The sequence below is a fragment of the Salmo salar genome, chromosome 21 (genome assembly GCF_965601325.2).
Source record: "Salmo salar chromosome 21, fSalSal1, whole genome shotgun sequence".
Taxonomy (NCBI): domain Eukaryota; kingdom Metazoa; phylum Chordata; class Actinopteri; order Salmoniformes; family Salmonidae; genus Salmo; species Salmo salar.
The window spans coordinates 7,162,362-7,188,831 of record NC_138311.1 but is presented as its reverse complement, the minus strand read 5'-3'; the positions used below and the strand labels follow the sequence as shown (position 1 = coordinate 7,188,831).

Here is a 26,470-nt window from a genome sequence, read left to right as displayed (position 1 = left end):
TATCCCAACAATGGGATTTACATAGGCTTTTAGGGACCTCGTACACTTCTCTAAGCCTCATTGAACAACAAAAATGTCAATGTTCAACCTTAACGTGACAACTATACTACAGAACAGATGAACAGGAATGACATTTACTCTCACAGGTGGGTAAAAAGAACAATCTGAAAGCCACACCCCTACTAAACTACGCAACCAGTCTTCTGATCTGACACACTGGGTCATATTTCAATAACCCAGCACCAATAACCCAGTATCAACAATGGAACCTTTCTATTTTTAAAGAAAACAACTCAACTAAGTGACCCAACGCCTGCAAACCAGCAGTTGGGTCAACCAAACAACCCAGAATATTCCCTACCTCCCTCATGTTGATTTGTCAGTTACACTGTCTGCAAGCTTTTGTATTACTTTTGTTGCAATCGAAAAACAGACATTTTCATGACAAGAAGTGAATTTCAGCAAAGCTTGCAATTATTTTCTTTCTAAAATTGCTATAGCTTTACTACTCCATCCAGCTGTATCAAACATTTACTTTGGAACATCAAGTGTAGTGTTTTATGTAGTAGTTATTAGGGGATTTGGCTTTTCTTGGTTGAGTTGCTGTTCCATGTATTTTTTTGTTGTTGATGACACTGTCGTTTTGTATTATAATGGTTTTGAGTAAACATTTGTCTTGTGTCTTTTTGTTGCACTATGGTGGCAATCTAACTGGTTTTCTGTCCCACTTCTTGCAGTCCAATATAAAGCAGTGAATGGTCCCCGTGCGCCCAAGGTGACCATGATGCCTACCACCGCTGTGGGGAAGAAGCTGGATCTCTCCACACTGACAGAGGAGGAGGCCCAGCACGTGTTTCAGGTCGTCCAGAGAGACTTTGACTTGAGGAAGAAAGAGGAGGACAGACTGGGGTAGGCAAACCCCTTTTCATTTGATATATTATTGATCCTTTTGTTTTTCCTTTTATTTGAACATAGAGGTTTGTTGGTTCACAAAAAAACACATCTCTACTTTGTTGAAATGAAAGCAAACATTACCAAGAGCTGGACTCATACAAAAGGCAGGGGCTCTCTTATATGTTTCAATTTAAGAAGTGTGTTGTTTTTTTGTTGCCAAATTATTGGTTTGATTTCAGTATGTTATATTGAAGTAGTATGCAAATACTATGCATATTGGATCATATTTGCTATTAATCACTATTCTGTCTACCAGTGACTGATCTCGCCTAAGAATGAACAATGTCATATCTTAGTAACAATCTAATTGAGTTACTGGATATGTTGAAATGTCAGAGGTTTACTGCTCTGTGATTTGGAACAGCAACTTTAAAGCTCGCTTACCATGCAGGATCAATCAGTTATTCTTTATTCATTTCATGTCATTATTTTGATACATTTGACCATATCGGAGTCTATAGACATTACATAACATTTGAATAGGGATTATCATTCCACTTTGTTGAGGGAATCATTCTTTCTACCCAGAGAATAGCAGAGTTGGGTCCAGCTGACAAAGGCTACTTTTGAATATATCCACCATTGAATTTACACAGTGTGACCACGTAGATTAATAGTGTAGATTAGTGCAGATCTGGATATTTTGTTGGTTCAGACGGCTCTCTCTCCAGGAGACGTGTTAATCCGTCTCATTTTAATTGCAGTTTTCTGTAGACTGGGATTAGGAGTGACCTCAAGGTTCACATCAGAGTCAAATGCATTATACAGTACATACTTTCATACTTGTTGTTCCCTTAACTCCCTCTGGAGAGACACCCTAAGGCTTTTTGTTGATATTTGATGTCAACCAAGCGTGTTTGACTAACGTGAAATTAACTAAAACCTTGACGCCTGTGATGGCCTTTGATTTCAGGCAAGACCAAAATTGAATTGTTCAAATCCAATTTGATTTCCATGTTGATACAATGATAATCCTACAATGTTAACAAGATGTTAAAGCAATGTCCTTTCAACCTGTTTGTACCCAGTGGGTAGGCATGATAGTGAACACTGATAGTGGGCCTTTATATATCTAAGCTCTACTGGGATGCCTGGTAGTGAGCCACAGATCACATGACCTGTACTGTAGCCCAGCTGTGTAATGCCAGATAATTGGCACATTCCTGATGTCCCAGTGTGTTTTTCTCTGGTAGAGATGGAGTCTACTAGTCAGCTGATTGGGCAGTTCATGATATTATTCCATAAAGGCAAGGTTGCATGATCCAATTATGGTTTGACACTCACATTTGTTTCACTTGAAGGTTCACCTCACTTGTATGGTTTGGCATTAATTAAACAAAATATGTCAAACACCTTAGAACATTTTACAAAAATGCCCTCCTATATCATAACAAGCCAATCAATATTCTTTTACTTGTGGTAAGATGCATTGATTCTCATAGGAGTCAGGTCAGAGCTAGCAATGTTATGAAGAGCATTGACTCTCCCTTCTCACGCTGTGTGGGTTTCTAGGTAATGAGTCTCAGGACTATCTGTGCCATGCAGGAGTCAGCAGACAATGTGGACTATGTCCAGACTCCGGGAGGCACTGCTCGGCCTAGCCCGGCCATCACATGACTCTCTGGAGCGCCTCTAATGGTAGAGAGAGCGAAGCATGATGGGATGGGGATAATGGGACCTTCCCTGGCTGTGTCGTGGATTAGTTCTGCTGGGTCAAGTCTAAATCTTGCTCAACCAATATGCAGAATTGGACAAAGTTCCATGTAACCGCTAGGCCAGGGTCAGATTTGTTTTGATCCTTGTAAAGGTTAGGATCTGGGGTTGAATAATCGGTTAGTCAGTAGTTTTGAATCTAATGAACTACTAATTGCATGAATTTGTTACTCAAAGGGATGCACAGTGCTTATGATGTGTTCAAACGCCATGCAAAACGGATTTATGCAAAGGGTTTATGCAACGGTATTGACCTACCTTAGATTTTGCTTAATGCCTTACCTTTGTTTCTTTACCTCTACCAGTATGCAGATCCGAAACCAACCACTTGGATTTACACTTTTTGACATCACATCTAGGCCTATGATGGAGTATATACCATGTTGGATTCCTACGTGACTCCAGTTGATCAGCAAACAATCAATCCTGATCATCTGTGGATCACTATCACTTAATATAATTGTAGACAACGTGCTATGTCTGATCACACCAGAGGTATCCTACGAAGCAAGCTAGATCTACTCAGGGTTTTCTAAAGATAACCAGCTTCAATTAGCTTCACATTCCAGCTCCGACTTCATCCATACTATGACAGTGGATGTTGCTCGTCCGCCTGCCTCTGACTCTAGCAGATTTGTAACTACGCGTACATGTTGCACATTGCTAGTCGAAGGCCAAACTCTTCATTGAGACAATGTTGAAACATTAATCCAAGGGCGAATAAGTGCCACATTTTCATTTGTGCCGAAATCAAAATGAAAATAAAAGTTATCTTGCAAATTCAGCAGGCTATGGTGTGAAATAGGCTTTTAGAAGGGCTGTCTTTATTTTATTACTTATCAACTTTGGTGTACTTATCAATGCACAAGCACATTTACATTACATTTAGTCATTTAGCAGACGCTCTTATCCAGAGCGACTTACAGTAGTGAATGCATACATTTCATACTTTTTTTTTCTTTCCGTACTGGTCCCCCGTGGGAATCGAACCCACAACCCTGGCGTTGCAAACACCATGCTCTACCAACTGAGCACATCGATTTAATTATTTTATTAAGTCATCCAAAAGTGTTACTGTGCGTGAAGTTTAAAATACATTGTCATTACTAAATGTGTAATGGGATATATTTTAATACTAAAACATTTTAACACCATTTTTATTTATTAATAAAATATTAAATCGGGATGATGACGCAATCTTTGCAAGAGGGAGGGAATCTGATTTCATTGATCCTTAACTCATGGCTCAGTCATTTCATTCAGGGTAAGTGGAGTTCAGTGGCGGTCAGTGCCGTTTAAAATGAGCATGGCCTTATTTCTATTACAGCATATTGGATGACTCTCATTCATATTCCATTCACCCAGTTCAATGTAACAGCAATAGTTTTAGGCTACTACATGATACTCAAATATTCCCAATAACCATCATTAGGTTGCTACAATCTAGCCTATGAATGAAAGTGTACAACGTAGGTGAACACAGGTCGAGAGACAAATTTGTTGTGCGTTCTAAATGTTCTATTGCCATACTGGCTGGCAACGCTAACTTACAGTCACATCAAACAGTGCAGACAGAATAACAACAGTAGGTGCATTTGCATTTGTTTTAGCTGTTTTCTAGTGACATTTATTTGGATATAACCATACAATGAGCTAATGAGGCGCGATTTCGCCTGGCATAGAAAATGTGCTCTCTCGTCAGGAGAGTGTTGTGTCATAAGAGCTAGCCAACAACAGTTTACACAAACAATAATGTCATTATTAGTCCAACAGTTGCAAACGAGAGTTTCTATTGGACAAATTCAGGTATTTTTATCCCTGTTTCGTTCCGTTTGCTTCCGTTTAAGAAATGTTTTTCAACAGAATCGGAATGAATACACCCCTGATCACGCGTAAACAGAGTTCCATTTCATAACAGCCACATTGTATTCCTTCTTTTCCCTTCGCTTGTGGACTAAAATGCACAACAAATCAGCTGTATGTGACCAGGCGAGAGAACCTTTCCAAGCCAAACCTCTACAAACAGCCTACAATGTCATAGTCAGCATAGCTAATAGAACTAACATGTCGGTAAACCTGTTACAATCATGCAGTAATGTTAGTGTACAGTCAGTAAGCAGTTACAACGGCGAGCCCCGGTGGCAATAAATTAGTAATACCAAAAGCTTAACGTTATGTTGACTTGGAAGAGTTCCAGTGTTGTGTTGGAAAGTCATAGCATCCCTCTGTTTGAGCAGGGTGTTTCAGTAGGCTAAACAAGCTAGCCGCATTTGCTAGCTAAGTACAGTTGAAGTCGGAAGTTTACGTACACTTAGGTTGGAGTCATTAAAACTCGTTTTTCAACCACTCCACAAATTTCTTGTTAACAAACTATAGTTTTGGCAAGTCGGTTAGGACATTTACTTTGTGCGTGACACAAGTTATTTTTTCAACAATTATTTACAGACAGATTACCTGCAACATCGAGAGCATCCTGACCGGTTGCATCACTGCCTGGTACGGCAATTGCTCGGCCTCTGACCGCTAGGCACTTCAGAGGGTAGTGCGTACGGCCCAGTACCTCACTGGGGCAAAGCTGCCTGCCATCCAGGACCTCTACACCAGGCGGTGTCAGAGGAAGGCCCTGAAAATTGTCAAAGACTCCAGCCACCCTAGTTATAGACTGTTCTCTCTACTACCGCATGGCAAGCGGTACCGGAGTGCCAAGTCTAGGACAAAAAGGCTTCTCAACAGTTTTTACCCCCAAGCCATGAGACTCCTGAACAGGTAACCAAATGGTTACCCGGACTATTTGCATTGTGTGCCCTCCCCCGCTACTCTCTGTTTATCATGTATGCATAGTCACTTTAACTATACATTCATGTACATACTACCTCAATTGGCCTGACCAACCAGCGCTCCCGCACATTGGCTAGCCGGGCTATCTGCATTGTGTCCCTCCACCCGCCATACCCTTTTTTTACGTTACTGCTACTCTCTGTTCATCATATATGCATAGTCACTTTAACCATACCCACATGTACATACTACCTCAATAAGCCTGACTAACCGGTGTCTGTATATAGCCTTGCTACTCTTATTTTCAAATGTCTTTTTTCGCACTATTGGTTAGAGCCTGTAAGTAAGCATTTCACTGTAAGGTCTACACCTGTTGAATTCGGCGCACATGACGAATAAACTTTGATTTGATTATTTCACTTATAATTCACTATATCACAATTCCAGTGGGTCAGAAGTTTACATACACTAAGTTGACTGTGCCTTTAAACAGCTTGGAAAATTCCAGGAAATGATGTCATGGCTTTAGAAGCTTCTGATAGGTTAATTGACATCATTTTGAGTCAATTGGAGGTGTACCTGTGGATGTATTTCAAGGCCTACCTTCAAACTCAATGGCTCTTTGCTTGACATCATGGGAAAATCAAAAGAAAAAAATAGTAATAAAAAAAAATAAAAGACCTCAGAAGAAAAAAAAATGTAGACCCCCACAAGTCTGGTCCATCCTTGGAATCAATATCCAAACACATGAAGTTACCACGTTCATTTGTACAAACAATAGTACGCAATTATAAACACTATGGGACCACACAGCTGTCGTACCGCTCAGGAAGGACACGCGTTCTGTCTCCTAGAGATGAATGTACTTTGGTGCGAAAAGTGAAAATCAATCCCAGAACAACAGTAAAGGACCATGTGAAGATGCTGGAGGAAGCAGGAACAAAAGTATCTATACCCTGCCTTTCTAAGGTCTTCGAAAGCCAAGTTAACAAACAGATTACCGACCATTTCGAATCCCACCGTACCTTCTCCACTATGCAATCTGGTTTCAGAGCTGGTCATGGGTGCACCTCAGCCACGCTCAAGGTCCTAAACGATATCATAAACGCCATCGATAAGAGACATTACTGTGCAGCCGTATTCATCGACCTGGCTAAGGCTTTCGAGTCTGTCAATCACAACATTCTTATTGGCAGACTCAACAGCCTTGGTTTCTCAAATGATTTCCTCGCCTTGTTCACCAACTACTTCTCTGATAGTGTTCAGTGTGTCAAATCGGAGGGCCTGTTGTCCGAACTTCTAGTAGTCTCTATGGGGGTGCCACAGGGTTCAATTCTCGGGCCGACTCTCTTCTCTGTATACATCAATGATGTCGCTCTTGCTGCTGGTGATTCTTTGATCCACCTCTACGCAGACGACACCATTCTGTATACCTCTGGCCCTTCTTTGGACACTGTGTTAACTAACTTCCAGATGAGCTTCAATGCCATACAACTCTCCTTCCGTGGCCTCCAACTGCTCTTAAATGCTAGTAAAACTAAATGCATGCTCTTTAAACGATCGCTGCCTGCACCTGCCCACCCGTCCAGCATCACTAGTCTGGATGGTTCTGACTTAGAATATGTGGACAACTACAAATACCTAGGTGTCTGGTTAGACTGTAAACTCTACTTCCAGACTCACATTAAACATCTCCAATCCAAAATTAAATCTAGAATCGGCTTCCTATTCCGCAACAAAGCCTCCTTCACTCATGCTGCCAAACATACCCTCGTAAAACTGACCAACCTACCGATCCTCGACTTCGGCGATGTCATTTACAAAATAGCCTCCAACACTCTGCTCAACAAATTGGATGAAGTCTATTATAGTGCCATCCGTTTTGTCAGCAAAGCCCCATATACTACCCACCACTGCGACCTGGATGCTCTCGTTGGCTGGCCCTCGCTTCATACTCGTCGCCAAACCCACTGGCTCCAGGTCATCTACAAGTCTCTGCTATGTAAAGCCCCTCCTTATCTCAGTTCACTGGTCACCATAGCAGCACCCACCCATAGCACGCGCTCCGGCAGGTATATCTCACTGGTCACCCCCAAAGCCAATTCTTCCTTTGGCCGCCTCTCCTTCCACTTCTCTGCTGCCAAATGACTGGAACAAACTGCACAAATCACTGAAGCTGGAGACTCTTACCTCCCTCACTAGATTTAAGCACCAGCTGTCAAAGCAGCTCACAGATCACTGCACCTGTACATAGCTCATCTGTAAATAGTCCATCCAATCTACCTCATCCCCATACTGTATTTATTTATCTTGCTCCTTTGCACCCCAGTATCTCTACTTGCACATTCATCTTCTGCAAATTCTACCATTCCAGTGTTTAATTGCTATATTGTAATTACTTCGCCACCAGGTCCTATTTATTGCCTTACATCTCTTATCCTACCTCATTTGCGCATGCTGTTTATAGATTTTTCTACTGTATTATTGATTGTATGTTTGTTTATTCCATGTGTAACTCTGTGTTGTATTTGTCGAACTGCTTTGCTTTGTCTTGGCCATTTCGCAGTTGCAAATGGGAACTTGTTCTCAACTAGCCTACCAGGTTAAATAAAGGTGAAATGAAAAAACAATTTGTGCAAAGAAAAGACAGAGAAAATGGGAGTGGAGGTCTGGCTGCTTTCCATAAAATAAAATAAAATCCACAGTAAAACGAGTCCTATATCGACATAAGCTGAAAGGCCGCTCAGCAAGGAAGAAGCCACTGCTCCAAAACCACCGTAAAAAAAACAGACTACGATTTGCAACTGCACATGGGGACAAAGATCGTACTTTTTGGAGAAATGTCCTCTGGTTTTATGAAACAAAAATGGAACTGTTTGGCCATAATGACCATCGTTATGTTTGGAGGATAAAGGGGGAGGCTTGCAAGCCGAAGAACACGGGGGCGGCAGCATCATGTTTTGCTGCAGGAGGGGCTGGTGCACTTCACAAAATAGATGGCATCATAAAGGAGGAAAATGATGTGGATATTTTGAAGCAACATCTCAAGACATCAGTCAGGAAGTTAAAGCTTGGTCGCAAATGCGTCTTCCAAATGGACAATGACCCCAAGCATACTTCCAAAGTTGTGGCAAAATGGCTTACAGAAAACAAAGTCAAGGTATTGGAGTGGCATTCACAAAGCCCTGACCTCAGTCCTATAGAAAATCTGTGGGCAGAACTAACAACATGTGTGCGAGCAAGGAGGCCCACAAACCTGACTCAGTTACACCAGCTCTGTCAGGAGGAATGGGCCAAAATTCACCTAACTTTTTGTGGGAAATTTGTGGAAGGCTACCCAAAACGTCAGACCCATGTTAAACAATTTAAAGGCAATGGTACCAAATACTAATTGAGTGTATGTCAACTTCTGACCCACCGGGAATGTGATGAAAGAAATAAAAGCTGAAATAAATCATTCTCTCTACTATTATTCTGACATTTCACATTCTTAAAATAAAGTGGTGATCCTAACTGACCTAAAACAGGGAATTTTTACTAGGATTAAATGTCAGTAATTGTGAAAAACTGAGTTTAAATGTAGTTGGCTGAGGTGTATGTAAACTTCCGACTTCAACTGTAACTGAAATTGAAAGTGAAAAAAATTACTCTCTCTCCCTCTATTTCTCTCTAGCTTCTCCTTCATTTTGTTCAAAACTGTTCAACTATTGTCTTTCTCTCACCACATTTTCTCACCACACTCAACACATTTTATACACTGCACTGCACTGCAGTGCTGGCTAGCTATAGCTTATGATTTTACTACTAGATTCATTCTCTGATTGTTTGATTGGGTGGACAACATCTCAGTTCATTCTGCAAGAGCTCTGATAGGCTGGAGGATGTCCTCCGGAAGTTGTCATAATTACTGTGTAAGTCTATGGTAGGGGGTGAGAACCATGAACCTCCTAGGTTTTGTATTGAAGTCAATGTACCCAGAAGAGGACAGAAGCTTGCTGTCCTCCTGCTACACCATGGTGCTACCCTACAGAGTGCTGTTGAGGCTACTGTAGACCTTCTTTGCGAAATAGTGTTTTTAATCAGTTATTCGGTGACATGTTATTATATTTAGTATAGTTTTATCTAAAAAGGATAACTTTTTAAATGTTTTACTACTTACATTTTTTATGAAATTCACTGAGGAGTATGGTCCGTGAATTAGCCTGCCCTGGAGTGGGTTAGTTCTGAAGGGTTCGTTGCCATAGAAATGTACCTGGCCAAAAGGGGAGACACTTTCATTTGACCGAAGTTACATCTCTAACTCCTCAAACCTGCTTCATAGGATACCCCTCTGGTCAAGTCTTTTACAACATTAGCTGAGTGCTTGTGACCCAAGCCACTCGTTCCCTTCGGAAAACTTGCCTTTGTCCAAAATGTCACCCTATCCCTTACATTTTTTTACATTTATTTTATTTCACCTTTATTTAACCAGGTAGGCCAGTTGAGAGCGAGTTCTTATTTACAACTGCGGCCTGACCAAGACAAAGCAAAGCCCTGCGACAAAAACAACACAAAGTTACATATGGGATAAACAATCGTACAGTCAATAAAACAATAGAAAAATCTGTAAACAGTGTGTACAAATGAAGTAAGGAGGTAAGGCAATAAATAGACCAATGGTGGTGAAGTAATTACAATTTAGCAATTTACACTGGAGTGATATGTGCAAATGAGGATGTCCAAGTAGAAATACTGGTGTGCAAAAGAGCAGAAAAACCAAAACAAATATGGGGATGAGGTAGGTAGGTGGTTGGTTGGATGGACTATTTACAGATGGGCTGTGTACAGCTGCAGCGATCGGTAAGCTGCTCTGACAGCTGACGCTTAAAATTAGTGATGGAGATATGTCTCCAACTTCAGTAATTTGTTTTAATTTTTTATAAAAATAAAAAATAAATGCAATTCGTTCCAGTCATTGGCAGCAGAGAACTGGAAGGAAAGGCGGCCAAAGCAGGTGTTGGCTTTGGGGATGACCAGTGAAATATACCTGCTGGAGCGCGTGATACGGGTGTGTGTTGCTATGGTGACCAGTGAGCTGAGATAAGGCAGAGCTTTACCTAGCAGAGACTTATAGATGACCTGGAGCCAGTGGGTTTGGCGACGAATTTGTAGCAAGGACCAGCTAACGAGAGCATACATGTCGCAGTGGTAGGTAGTATATGGGGCTTTGGTGACAAAACGGATGGCACTGTGATTGACTGCATCCAATTTGCTGAGTAGAGTGTTGGAGGCTATTTTGTAAATGACATTGCCGAAATCAAGGATCAGCAGGATAGTCAGTTTTACGAGGGTATGTTTGGCAGCATGAGTGAAGGAGGCTTTGTTGCGAAATAGGAAGCTGATTCTAGATTTAACTTTAGATTGGAGATGCTTAATGTGAGTCTGGAAGGTGAGTTTACAGTCTAGCCAGACACCTAGGTATTTATAGTTATCCACATATTCTACATCAGAACCGTCCAGAGTAGTGATGCTAGTCGGGCGGGTGCGGGCAGCGATCGGTTAAAGAGCATGCATTTAGTTTTACTAGCCTTTAAGAGCAGTTGGAGGCCACGGAAGGAGTGTTGTATGGCATTGAAGCTCGTTTGGAGGTTTGTTAACAGTGTCCAAAGAAGGGCCAGATGTTTACAGAATGGTGTCGTCTGCGTAGAGGTGGATCAAAGAATCACCAGCAGCAAGAGCAACATCATTTATATATACAGAGAAAAGAGTCGGCCTGAGAATTGAACCCTGTGGTACCCCCATAGAGCCTGCCAGAGGTCCGGACAACAGGCCCTCTGATTTGACACACTGAACTCTATCAGAGAAGTAGTTAGTGAACCAGGTGAGGCAGTCATTTGAGAAACCAAGGCTGTTGAGTCTGCCGATGAGGATGTGGTGATTGACAGAGTCGAAGCCTTGGCCAGGTCGATGAATACGGCTGCACAGTATTGTCTTTTATCAATGACAGTTATGATATCGTTTAGGGAATAGGGTGCCAATTGGGACACAGCCCTTGTTTTTATTCCTCCTATGTGAAATGTCCTTGTTACGTAACCCATTGCAAATGGATTAGCTGCTGGTTCCCATGTGTTCATAATGAATAAAAAGTTATATTTAACTTGTTGAATGCCATGTCTGGTTTTTAAACTTGCATGTCACATATATTTTACATTAAGCATTTAAATGATTGTAATTCTTTGGTAGTAACATGTAGGATGATTAATCGTAGATATGAAATATTGATGTTCTACAGGTGTTTGGGAATTGCTGGGGTGTATGTGTGTGCGTGCATACATATGTACTGTACATGTGCATCTGGCCTTATTTGTGTGTATGTGGTTTGAGAGAGAGAGACAGAAAAGGAAGGGACATAGCAGAGAAAGAAGCACCAGTTTGGCACACGCCCTGTCCTTTGGTCAGAAATCTAACCTGATCTAATCAAGCAATCATTCCTGGCATACTCAGAGCTCTTTTGCAGATTTGCAGAAAGCCCCCAAGTCCCCTGATGCCATGATGCTGACCTCTGCTGCTCCACATGTCTCTATAACTTAATATAGAGAAAATACACAGATGCACAGTAGCAATAAAACAGGACTAACGGTCCATTTTGTGTCCAGATTAAACACCCATGTATCCATATTCAGTGTGGTTGTTTGTGGTTAGAAAGATTTAGCTACAGTCACAGCTATACAGTAGGCCTAAGCATGCTTGGTTGCAGTTGCAGATGGTCTATGTTGTCCAGGCCATGAGTGTCTCTACGGCTCTGGAATGTACGTGGAATTTTCTTTCCCGTTGTAGAGAGGAACACAGCCATGTCACAGTCACAAGGCCAATTTTAGTCAGACTATTTCAATCTCTGAATGGAAAAACAAGATTCTCTCTATCTCCTTTTCTCCCCTCTCCTGGGCTGTCTTTTTCCCAAAACACAAACAACACACTGTCTCCGCTTCCTTTCTAAATTCTGCCACACACTTTGCCAACGTCTTGATCGAGCTATTTATTCTCCGTGTTCTCCTGTGTTCTCTGTTAAAGTTAGAGCTGTTTTTGTCATTATGCTTGTTGTTGATTAAGTCCATTAACTAGTGGAATCTGGACACATTGTTACTCATGTGGATTTAATCAGTTTTAGGCCTAGTCTCTTAGTACTGAATAAGACATAGAAAAATGGGGTTTGAGAGATTGGTGTACCTCTGCTCTCTATGTGAAAATAATCTATTGTGAAGAATATTAACCACAAATCATGGAGCTTATTCATCACTGCCTTACTGTCCTAAACCCTCTAAGGTCGATGTCCGTGCCCCGCGGAAATATAATTAGCATAATAAAAACATTCCCATAAAAGTCCATCAGTTTAAGCTCTATGTTTTTTTTTTTGTTGCATTGGATGCGTCTCAATCCACCGCATCCACCTTTGTAACACTTTTGCATCTGCAGTGAAAGGTGAAAGAGCGAGAGCGATGTATGTCAGACCATGAGACATCCCGAAACAATCTGTCTTCTCACAAAATAGTCTGTAGCGTCCGAACGGTTCGGCCTACAAAACGAATATGACCCCTCTGTGTAAAGGTGACTCTCACGAACACCTACATGTCGGTTGTTTTGTTCTAGGTAGCGCAAAGGCCTCACAAGACTCGTCTGAAAGTCCCCCAGTACCAGTCAAAAAATTATGGAAATATACAGTATATGGAGACTGTTTAGTGACAAAAATACGGGGTTAAATACATGTAAAAAAAAAAACTATCAAATGTTTCCTGATTTTTTAAAATATTTTTTATATATATCTTTCAGATATAAACTCAGCAAAAAAAGAAACGTCCTCTCACTGTCAACTGCATTTATTTTCAGCAAACTTAACTTGTGTAAATATTTGTATGAACATAACAAGATGCAACAACTGAGACATAAACTGAACAAGTTCCACAGACATGTGACTAACATTAATGAAATGATGTGTCCCTGAACAAAGGGGGGTAAAAATCAAAAGTAACAGTCAGTATCTGGTGTGGCCACCAGCTGCATTAAGTACTGCAGTGCCTCTCCTCCTCATGGACTGCACCAGATTTGCCAGTTCTTGCTCTAAGATGTTACCCCACTCTTCCACCAAGGCACCTGCAAGTTCACGGACATTTCTGGGGGGAATGGCCCTAGCCCTCACCCTCCGATCCAACAGGTCCCAGACGTGCTCAATGGGATTGAGATCCGGGCTCTCCACTAGCCATGGCAGAACACTGACATTTCTGTCTTGCAGGAAATCACGCACAGAACGAGCAGTATGGCTGGTGGCATTGTCATGCTGGAGGGTCATGTCAGGATGAACTTGCAGGAAGGGTACCACATGAGGGAGGAGGATGTCTTCCCTGTAACGCACAGCACTGCGATTGCAGGCAATGACAACAAGCTCAGCCCGATGATGCTGTGACACACCGCCCCAGAACATGACGGACTCTCAACCTCCAAATCGATCCCGCTCCAGAGTACAGGCCTCGGTGTAACGCTAATTTCTTCGACGAAAACACAAATCCGACCATTACCCTTGGTTAGACAAAACCGAGACTCGTCGGTGAAGAGCACTTTTTGCCAGTCCTGTCTGGACCAGCGACAGTGGGTTTGTGCCCATAGGCAACGTTGTTGCCGGTGATGTCTGGTGAGGACCTACCTTACAACAGGTCTACAAGCCCTCAGTCCAGCCTCTCTCAGCCCATTGCGGACAGTCTGAGCACTGATGGAGGGATTGTGCGTTCCTGGTGTAACTCGGGCAGTTGTTGTTGCCATCCTGTACCTGTCCCGCAGGTGTGATGTTCGGATGTACCGATCCTGTGCAGGTGTTGTTACACGTGGTCTGCCACTGCGAGGACGATCAGCTGTCCGTCCTGTCTTCCTGTAGCGCTGTCTTAGGCGTTTCACAGTACGGACATTGCAATTTATTGCAATTTTATGGCCACATCTGCAGTCCACATGCCTCCTCGCAGCATGCCTAAGGCACATTCATGTAGATGAGCAGGGACCCTGGGCATCTTTCTTTTGGTGTTTTTCAGAGACAGTAGAAAGGCCTCTTTCGTGTCCTACGTTTTCATAACTGTGACCTTAATTGCCTACCGTCTGTAAGCTGTTAGTGTCTTAACGACCGTTCCACAGGTGCATGTTCATTAATTGTTTATGGTTCATTGAACAAGCATGGGAAACAGTGTTAAACCCTTTAAAATGAAGATCTGTGAAGTTATTTGGATTTTTATGAATAATCTTTGAAAAACAGGGACCTGAAAAAGGGACGTTTCCTTTAGGATAGACACTTCAGAACAAACCTTCTTAGATTTTTTGGGCGGACTATCTGTTTTCCAATTAGTGAATCTGTTATTCAATGCGTTTGTATGGGCTCATAGCATTCAGGCCAAATAATAATGTTTTCTTAAAATATTTATTTTTATATATATTTTTGCTTCCATTTAAACACCTCGTTGACAAACGTCAAGGTTATGTCAGCACGGACAACAAAATGAATGATAGGCTACAGTCAGATAAACCTATTTTTTGCATCATTTTTGATCTGAACACTAAAAGGTTATTTGAATTAAAGTGGAACTGCGTTTTAACTTCTTTGCAGATGAAACAAACAGACAATCATAATATCAGTAAAACATCAAATTCCCAGTTTATGCTACAAAACCAAGGTTTTAAAAATAGGTTCTATTTGATTCAAAATTCCATAATGTAGAGTAAGGCATTGTTGGCAGATTAGATCGATTCAGTTCAATTATCACGGCTCAGGATAAGACCCAGATGCAGACAGAGGAGCTGGATAATTTGAATCTCAGAATGTTTATTTTAACATGGGGCAGGCAAAGGGCAGGTTGGAGGCAGGCAGAGGTTCGTAATCCAGGAGAATCAGGCAGGTACAGGTTGGCAGGCAGGCTCAGGTCAGGCAGAAGGGTCAGAACCGGAAGGACTTAAAAACTAAAACTTAAGAAACAGGAAAAACACGCTGGTTCGACCTAACAAAGACAAAATCAACTGGCAACAGACAAGTAGAAAGTGCAGGTATACACTACCATTCAAAAGTTTTGAGTCACTTAGGAATGTCCTTGTTTTTGAAAGAAAAGCAATTTTGTTGTTCTTTAAAATAACATCAAATTGATCAGAAATACAGTGTAGACATTGTTCATGTTGTAAATGACTATTGTAAGAATAGACTGACGAGTTTCAGAAGAAAGGTCTTTGTTTCTGGCCATTTTGAGCCTGTAATCAAACCCACAAATGCTGATGCTCCAGATACTCAACTAGTCTCTAAAGAAGTCCAGTTGTATTGCTTCTTTAATCAGTTTTCAGCTGTGCTAACAAAATTGCAAAATGTTTTTCTAATGATCAATTAGCTTTTTTAAATGATAAACTTGGATTAGCTAACACAACGTGCCATTGGAACACAGGAGTGATGGTTGCTGATAATGGGCCTCTGTACGCCCATGTAGATATTCCATTATAAATCAGCCGTTTCAGGCTACAATAGTGATTTACAACATTAACAATATCTACACTGTATTTCTGATAACATAACATTTATTTTAATGGACAAAAAATGTGCTTTTCTTTCAAAAACAAGGACATTTCCCATTGACCCAAAACTTTTGAACGGTAGTGTAAATACACAGGGGAAAAATGGGAGACACCTGGTGGGGGTGTGTAGACAAGCACAGGTCTACAGATCAGGGTGTGACTTCAACGCATGAATAATGTAATTTATATTATACATTTCTTGGTAGTCCAACAAATATTGCTATCAGGTTGTAAATCACAACTGGCCTGGTATATTGTTTGCTCCCGCCATCCATTTGGGATGCACTGTTTCAGTTTCAATGACTCAATATTTTGGACAAAAACAGATCAATGTAATTTCTTGTTAAAAAACTATCGTTTTGGCAAGTCGGTTAGGACATCTACTTTGTGCATGACACAAGTTATTTTTTCAACAATTGTTTACAGACAGATTATTTCACTTACAATTCACTGTATCACAATTCCAGTGGGTCAGAAGTTTACATCCACTAAGTTGACTGTGCCTTTAAACAGCTTGGAAAATTCCAGGAAATGATGTCATTGCTTTAGAAGCTTCTGATAGGTTAATTGACATAATTTGAGTCAATTGGAGGTGTACCTGTGGATGTATTTCAAGGCCTTTCTTCAAACTCAGTGCCTCTTTGTTTGACATAATTGGAAAATCAAAATAAAACAGCCGGAAAGAAAACTGTAGACCTCCACAAGTCTAGTTTATCCTTGGGAGCAATTTCCAAACACCTGAAGGTACCACATTCATCTGTACAAACGATAGTACGCAAGTATAAACACCATGGGACCACGCAGCCATCATTCTGCTCAGAAAGGAGACGCGTTCTGTCTCCTAGAGATGAACGTACTTTGGGACGAAAAGTGCAAATCAATCCCAGAACAACAGCAAAGGACCTTGTGAAGATGCTGGAGGAAACGGGTACAAAAGTATCTATATCCACAGTAAAACGAGTCCTACATCGACATAACCTGAAAGGCCACTCAGCAAGGAAGAAGCGACTGCTCCAAAACCGCCATAAAAAAGCCACACTACGGTTTGCAACTGCACATGGGGACAAAAATTGTACTTTTTGGAGAAGTGTCCTCGGGTTTGATGAAACGCAAATAGAACTGTTTGGCCATAATGACCATTTGGAGGAAAAAGGGGGAGGCTTGCAAGCCGAAGAACACCATCCCAACCGTGAAGCACGGGGGTGGCAGCATCATGTTGTGGGGGTGCTTTGCTGCAGGAGGGACTGGTGCACGTCACAAAATAGATGGCATCATGAGGAAGTAAAATGATGTGGATATATTGAAACAACATCTCAAGACATCAGTCAGGAAGTTAACGCTTGGTCGCAAATGCGTCTTCCAAATGGACAATGACCCCAAGCGTACTTCCAAAGTTGTGGCAAAATGGCTTAAGGCCAACAAAGTCAAGGTATTGGAGTGGCCATTGGAGTGGCCCTGACCTCAAACCTATAAAAAAATGTGTGGGTAGAACTGAAAAAGCATGTGCGAGCTTGTAGGCCTACAAACCTGACTCAGTTACACCAGCTCTGTCAGGAGGAATGGGCCAAAATTCACCCAACTTATTGTGGGAAGTTTGTGAAAGGCTATCCAAAATGTTTGACCCAAGTTAAACAATTTAAAGGCAATGCTACCAAATACTAATTGAGTGTATGTCAACTTCTGACCCACTGGGAATGTGATGAAAGAAGTAAAAGCTGAAATAAATCATTCTCTCTACTAATTTTCTGACATTTCACATTTTTAAAATAAAGTGGTGATCCTAACTGACCTAAGACAGAATTTTTACTAGAATTAAATGTCAATAATTGTGAAAAACTGTGTTTAAATGTATTTGGCTTAGGTGTATGTAAACTTCCGACTTCCACTGTATTTATGTAGCTATTTATTTAGCAAGCTAAAAACAAGGAGCCTAATGTTAGCTATCTGCTGGCAGGATGTTGTAATTGGAAGAGTGGATAATTTGCCAACTTCTCCCCCCCATATTATTTTTCTGTGGCTACAGCTAGAGACCCAGGTGCCGTTTGGTTAACGAGCAAGAAATGTGAATCACTTTGCTAGCAAGCTATGCTGACAGTTTACATAACTCTTAGTTGTCAATCAAATGTATTTCGCATCGATCAAATGGGTTCCCATTCAGTCGTCAAAATGTGGTTTTGGACAAGCATGCATTGGCAGACAAGCTGCAGACCGGTGAGCAGGTTATTATTCCCAATCTTTTATAAGTGCAATTTTAACGGCCGTCTACAAGCTGAAAAAATGTGAGTGGGTTTATCTATTGTTCCCTTGTAAGATTTTAGCTCATCTCGCTCTATCTAACATTAGTTATTGATCTAGTTGATGTTCATAGGCAATTGAGGGAGAGAGCTTACCTTTTCATGGTTGTTTGATCAATAGAACTGTAAAGTTCCCAAATGTGAGAGTACTCCTGTGGTATTTACATATTTGCAGAAATCTATTCAGATGTATTTTGTGACTTTTGGCAAATGCTTTTCAATGATCTAAAGTAACACTGTTGCTACTGCCTGTAAACACACAGTCCAGTTCAAAGTGAATAATGATAGGCCTATGTAGGTAGCTGAATTTGTCGGTAGAAAATTTTACCAATTAAAGTTGCTGGAGGTGTCTGAAAACCCACTAAATATTGTTGGCAACACTGCCCATGTGGCAAAGGGCTTATTTGCATATAGGCCTGCTGTAGCTCTGATTGGCAATGGCACACCGGTCTGTGTAGACTCTGATCCTAGACAAGCCAGATGTTTTATTTACTGCAGTGTCTATTAACTGTCCAAACGCACAGCTGCGTTTCCACTCTTAATTTCTATAGAAGTTTCACAAATGTCATTCCCAAACATTCTATGAATTTAATAACATTTTAAAATTACCATATCTATTTGCTTGCTTGTCAGATTTTTTTTAAAGGCTTCATATTCTTCCTGGGGGTGTATATTGAACCGATTTTAATAAGATTTCATGTTGCTATTAGCTGTCAGTTCCACTTTAAAACTCAAGCCATAGTCCCAGTTATTGTAGCATTGTTTTCTGCTATATTGAACCTCCAACAATGAAAGTTTGTGTAAGTAATAACCACAAATCATGTCTCTCTATTAACAATGGCTCTTGTTAAACATTGTTTAACATTGCACGTTCTATCATTTCATTTCACAGCATAGCATATGGGTTAGATAATATCTTGGAGAGTCAATAAACATCAGGAGACAGCTAATCCTCATTAGAGGTTCATTTGCATTTGAGAGGGGTTACATTTTCTTAGGCCCATCTGTCAGCTGTATTTCTATTTTATTTTACCCTTATTTTACCAGGTTAGTTGACCGAGAACACATTCTCATTTACAGCAATGACCTGGGGAATAGTTACAGGAGAGAGGAGGGGGGATGAATGAGCCAATTGTAAGCTGGGGATGATCTGTATATCAAAACAAGTGGCGGGATGGCCATTTGGTTGTTTTTCGAATCCCAGAATGAAGCTTTAATTTAATAATATTATAATAACTGATTGCATTAATATAGAGGTGAGGATCTTAAACTATGTGACAGTTAGAAATGAACACTCTTACTCTTGTATATATGCATTCACATTGATCCCCGCATTATGTAACTGTAATGTTGAAACCGGTCCATTTAGCAGAACTGTTTGGCCAAAGATTTATCAAATCAAGCTGAGGTTTTTGGGATCGAAAGGGAAAATGGCTCTTAATGCTTAGTAGTCTGCTCTGAACCGTGGGTTGCTTTTCAGTCTCTGGAAACCATTATGTTTTGGTTTTATAATTCTCTCTTTCTCTCTCTCTCTCCCCTTAACTTAATGTGGGCTATGAAGGATGTGGTGGTGGGGCTGGTGGGGCTGGTGTTGATGGGCATCCAGGAGATATCCTTGTATGGGAACAGTCTGCTAAATTGGATCTTCCCAGAATGTGTATGTCTGGCTCCCATACCAGGATTCCCAAGGAGTGCCAGCTAAGCAGAACTTTCTGGTTTAAGGTCATAATCAGTTTAGTTTAATGTAATCCTAGGGACATGCTAATCCTGTTTATTTTATAAAACCTCTCAAATAGCTGTCTACTTGTAAAGTTATTTAATTTTTAGAACCCTTATACAGACTCAAACTTGGCTCAATCTGTCTACACTAAAGATCACATTGAAAAGAAAAACATAAATATCTACTGTAGCTATAGCATGCTACAATTGAAGTAAAAAAAAGATAATGAGCAAAACATTGTTTTTTATTACTTTGCACGAAATTAAATTCCAAGGCACTCTTCTTTGACAGTTAAATTGCTTTTATTGACATAGCATATTAATGATAAAGATGATTTTTAACATATTTAAAAAAATAAAAAAACATGTTAGCACTTGCACATGTCACATATAGCCTTCATTGTAAGGTAGTTATTTTTCCGGGTGCGAATCTTCCGCATCTCTAACCAGAGGGGTGTTGAATGGAACCTTGAGAGACAATGCTGCCACACGCCTCCATGCAACTAGCTAGGACTTTGCCCATGGTGCGGATATCCTCGCTATTCAAATCAGGAAGGCACAGGATATATACCAAGTCCCTGGGATTTGGGTTTTCAGAGGAGGACAGATTTAACAGATATACATTTTATATCCCATTGCTAATGCCTCACAGCTGTACTGCTGTATCTCTGAGGCACCATCTTGCTGACCGGGAATAGCTAATAACCACTAGTCTTCCTATTCTGACTCCTGAGAACCATGCACAGTTCGAAAAGCATGACCCCATATCATGGCATAAGTCTGTTAACCAGGGGTGTATTCAGTGAAAGGTTCAGAACCTTGCAGACCTGCGATAGCTATAGTTTTAAGTTAAAAAAAATAATTGTGAGAACAAATATTTACTTTGGAGGTGACTACAACTATTTGACTACCGATCTCAGAAAGTAACTACTTTTTTAAAAACTATTTGAATACATATCTGAGAAAGTAACTACTTAAAAAAAACTTTTGAAACAGATCTCAGGAAGTGACAACTTTTCAGAAACTGTTGGATTGACTGTGTTCAACTAATGCCAGGGCAAACTGTTCAAACAGATCCTCAAGGAAGGTGGATCCTTTTAAATATGCTATTGGACCAAAAACAGATTTCGCTAATTCATCTATATGGTCCAAATAATGATGATCCACAATTCTTAGAAAATATCTATATAATAATCTATTGAGCTCACAAGCAACAAATTACTCAATTATTATGGTGGAAGATTATAATACGGTTTTAAGTACCACAATGGACCGTAAAGGAAATCACACTAAAAACTATCACCACCATGCAATTAGGGAAATTACAAATATCATGGACACATTAGAACTACTGCCTTCGGAAAGTATTCAGACTCCTTGACTTTTTCCACATGTTGTTAGGTTGCAGCCTTATTCTAAAATTGATTTAAAAAAAATGTTTTTGTCAGGTCAGGCACAGCTATTTTCAAGTCTCTCCAGAGATGTACAATCGGGTTCAAGTCCGGGCTCTGGCTAGACTTGCTGAGGGCTTTTTTATTTATTTAACCCATTTTAGGATAAGGCAGTAACTTAACAAAATGTGGAAAAAGTGAAGGGGTCTGAAAAATTCCCAAAGACACTGTATGGAGGCTTAAAAATCCTGACCTAGTGAGATATACAATACCAGTCAAAAGTTTGGAAACACCTACGCGTTCAATGGTTTTTCTTTATTTTTACTATTTTCTACATTGTAGAATAATAGTGAAGACATCAAAACTATGAAATAACACATATGTAATCATGCATTAACCAAAACAGTTTTAAACAAATCAAAATATATTTTATATTTGAGATTCTTCAAAGTAGCCACCCTTTGTCTTCTTGATGACAGCTTTGCACACTCTTGGCATTCTCTCAACCAGCTTCACCTGGAATGCTTTTCAAACAGTCTTGAATGAGTTCCCACATATACTGAGCACTTGTTGGCTGCTTATCCTTCACTCTGCGGTCCAACTCATCCCAAACCATGTCAATTGGGTTGAAGTCAGGTGATTGTGGAGGCCAGGTTGGCTGATGCAGAACACCATCACTCTCCTTCTTGGTCAAATAGCCCTTACACAGCCTGGAGGTGTTTTGGGTCATTGTCCTGTTGAAAAACAAATGATAGTCCCACTAAATGCAAACCAGATGGGATGGCGTATCACTGCAGAATCCTGTGGTAGCCATGCTTGTTAAGTGTGCCTTAAATTCTAAATAAATCAGACAGTGTCGCCAGCAAAGAACCCCCACACCATCACACCACCTCCTCCATGCTTCACGGTGGGAACCACACATGTAGAGATAATCTGTTCACCTACTGCGTCTCACAAAGACACGGCGGTTGGAACCAAAAATCTCAAATTTGGACTCATGAGACCAAAGGACAGATTTCCACTGTACTAATGTCCATTGCTTGTGTTTCTTGGCCCAAGCATGTCTCTTCTTATTATTGGTGTCCCTTAGCAGTGGTTTCTTTGCAGCAATTTGAATGTGAAGACCTGATTTATATGAATATGAATGAATTCACCCTACTTGTTTCTAAACCTTGTAAATGATTGCATTTGTTGTGGCATCTACTGTATACAGTTTAAGCGTTTGCATTTTATGTACGATTTCACATTTTCCATGCTTACACATTACTGCTCTTCCATTTAATTTAAACACTAAGTCTTTTTATCAATGTCTTTGATGTACACATTCAGTGTTTATATGATGTCAAGAGATTTGCTGGACATTGTAAAGCAAGTTATGTCTCCCTTCTCTGGGTTCCATGTGGTATTAAAACACAATTTATAAGCCTTACATTATTGACTTTATCCTCTAACGCACTGAAATGGTTGAGTTGAGTGGTATGCTAATTTATATAATCTCTGTCTTAATTACAATTTACAGTAAATATAGGGTCTAAGCACAGTTAAACCGTGTCACATCTGCCTCCAAGAATTTTCCTACCCTCATTCTGGAACAACCAAATTGGTAGTCCTGTCAGTAAAAAAACAAACCAAATAGCAACATCTCACAGTACAATGACTCTCCTCTATTTGACCTAGATACTGTATGTTGTATGTATGTATTGATATGTAGGCTATGTGTGCCGTTTTTTTATTTGTAGTTCTGTTCTTGTCTATTCATGTTTTGTGTGGACCCCAGGAAGAGTAGCTGCTTAATGGGGATCCTAATAAATTACCACAAAAAATGTTTTGTTGCTTAGGGGTGTTGCAAGTCTGCCTCTCTGTATTCTAATGGTGCAGGTGATCATGATATCACCTTATAAGAGCAACGCTTCCAGCTGAATGTATTATTGGGTCCTTGAGATCAAGGACAATGAGTTTATTTAATGTACAATTGAAGTCGGAAGTTTACATACACTAAGGTTGGAGTCATTTAAACTCGTTTTTCAACCACTCCACAAATGTCTTGTTAACAAACAATAGTTTTGGAAAGTCGATTAGGACATCTACTTTGCATGACACAAGTCATTTTTCCAACAATTGTTTACAGACAGATTATTTCACTTATAATTGTCAAGGTATGCATGAAGGGCTGTAGGAAGTCAGGCACAGAAGAGCAGTTATTTGGTTGCAAAACGGAACCTTTTATTTGGCGAACCAAAAGCACACGGCACAAATGAACACGAAATACAAATACGGGTTGAACATAATCCAGCGCAACCCGCCTAACGTGCGCATACATGAAAACAGATAAACAATACCACACAAAGACATGGGGGAAACAGAGGGTTGAATACACAACACATAATGAGGGAAATGAGAACCAGGTGTGTGGGAAAACGAGACAAAACAAATGAAAATGGATCGGCGATGGCTAGAAGACCGGCGACGTCGACCGCTGAACACCGACGCGCAGCTCCAGGAGTGCGTCGACACCGGCCTTGAGGAGCAGGGCGATCCCCATGGAGACGGTGGAACTCTCGCAGCAGAGAAGGATCCAACATGTCCTCCACCGGAACCCAGCATCTCTCCTCCGGACCGTACCCCTCCCAGTCCACGAGATACTGAAGGCCCCTCGCCCGATGTCTCGAATCCAGTATGGAACGAACGGAGTACGCCGGGGCCCCCTCGATGTCCAGAGACTCCTGGAGCGGGCCAGCCACCACTGGCCTGAGGAGAGACACATGGAACGAGGGGTTAATGCAGTAATCGGGGGGAAGCTGTAACCTGTAACAAACCTCGTTCACTCTCCTCAGGACTTTAAATGGCCCCACAAACCGCGGACCCAGCTTCCGGCAGGGCAGGCGGAGGGGCAGGTTTCGGGTCGAGAGCCAGACCCGCACCGGGGTCTCACTACGGCGCGCTGAAGGTGAACATGGGCGGCGTCCCATGTTTCCTCCGCGCGCCGGAACCAGTCGTCCACCGCAGGAGCCTCGGTCTGACTCTGATGCCAAGGAGCCAGAACTGGCTGATACCCCAATACACACTGGAAGGGGGTGAGGTTAGTGCATAACCCCACTAAACACCTACCTGAGCACTCTCGCGACCATCCCGTGAGAGCCCTCTGTGGCCAAGAACAGTGGGGTTATGACAAGCTAACCAGGGTAGTCCCAGCACCACAGGAAACGCAGGAGAGTCAATAAGGAAGAGACTAATTCTCTCCGTATGACCCCCCCTGCGTCACCATGCCCAAAGGAGCGGTGACCTCCCTAATCAACCCTGACCCTAATGGTCGACTATCTAAGGCGTGAACGGGGAAGGGCACATCCACTGGAACGATGGGGATTCCTAAACTATGGGCAAATGATCTGTCAATAAAATTCCCAGCCGCGCCTGAATCGACGAGCGCCTTATGCTGGGAATGTGGGAAAAACTGAGGAAAAGTAACAAACACAAACATGTGTGCAACAGAGGGCTGTGGGTGAGAATGGTGCCTTCTCACTTGGGGTGACGCAAGAGTGCCCTGCCTGCTGCCTCGAACCCTAGAGGAACCAACACGGCACCGACCGGCAGTGTTACCTCTGCGGCCACAAATGGTACATGTGAAAGCCCCTCCTCCGTTCTCCCTGTGCGCAGCACCTCCCATCTCCATAGGCAGAGCCCTCTCTGGACGTCCGCGGGTGGCCAGCAGTTTATCCAACCGAATGGACATGTCGACTAGCTGGTCGAAGGTAAGAGTGGTATCCCTGCAGGCCAACTCCCGACGGACATCCATGCGCAGGCTGCAATGGTAGTGGTCGATGAGGGCCCTGTCATTCCATCCCGCTCCGGCGGCCAAGGTCCGAAACTCCAGTGCAAACTCCTGGGCGCTCCTCGTCCCCTGCCTTAGGTGGAAGAGACGTTCACCCGTCGCTCTACCACATTTACATTTACATTTTAGTCATTTAGCAGACGCTCTTATCCAGAGCGACTTACAGTAGTGAATGCATACATTTCATTTTTTTCATTTCATACATTTGTTTTTTTTCTTCGTACTTGGCCCCCCGTGGGAATCGAACCCACAACCCTGGCGTTGCAAACACCATGCTCTACCAACTGAGCTACAGGGAAGGCCAGGTGGTCGAATACTGCCCGGAAGTGGTGGGTGAACTCCGTGAAGTCCTCCAACGCCGCATCTCCTTCTCCCCACACAGCATTGGCCCACTCCAGAGCTCTCCCTGAGAGGCACGAGACGAGGGCGGACACCCTCTTCCTTCCCGAGGGAGCTGGATAAACGGTGCCCAGGTAGAGGTCCAGCTGTAGCAGGAACCCTGGCACCGTGCCGCCGACCCATCATACTCCCCGGGAAGGGCGAGACGCATCCCACTGGAACCGGGTACAGGAGGGATGGGTAGTGAGGACCTCCCCCTGTTGTGCTGGGGGAGGTACTGGAGGACCTCCCTGTCTCTCCCAGCGATCCATCGTCTGGATGACACGGTCCATGGCGGTGCCGAGATGGTGAATCAACGCCGTGTGCTCCAGGATGCGCTCCTCAACTCCGCTACCATAGGTACCTGCTCCTGCTGACTCCATAATGGGTGTAGTATTCTGTCAAGGTATGCGTGAAGGGCTATAGGAAGTCAGGCGCAGAAGAGCAGATATTTGGTAGCAAAACGGAGCCTTTTATTTAAATTTACATTTACATTTTAGTCATTTAGCAGACGCTCCTATCCAGAGCGACTTACAAATTGGTGCATTCACCTATAATATCCAGTGGAACAACCACTTTACAATAGTGCATCTAAATCTTTTAAGGGGGGGGTTAGAAGGATTACTTTATCCTATCCCAGGTATTCCTTGAAGAGGTGGGGTTTCAGGTGTCTCCGGAAGGTGGTGATTGACTCCGCTGTCCTGGCATCGTGAGGGAGCTTGTTCCATCATTGGGGTGCCAGAGCAGCGAACAGTTTTGACTGGGCTGAGCGGGAACTGTGCTTCCTCAGAGGTAGGGAGGCGAGCAGGCCAGAGGTGGATGAACGGAGTGCCCTTGTTTGGGTGTAG

General features: G+C 42.0%; 1 protein-coding gene across 2 annotated transcripts in view; it reads left to right on the top strand.

The window, feature by feature from the left end:
* Window positions 1-26,470, top strand: part of LOC106581657 (melanophilin) — a 155,655-nt gene that overhangs the window by 27,422 nt on the left and 101,763 nt on the right. For both annotated transcript variants that reach the window (XM_014163857.3, XM_014163856.3), the window contains exon 2: window positions 738-909. In XM_014163857.3, the coding sequence (XP_014019332.1) occupies window positions 782-909 (128 nt within the window). In that variant the 5' untranslated portion in view covers window positions 738-781. The remainder of the gene's footprint in view (window positions 1-737; window positions 910-26,470) is intronic.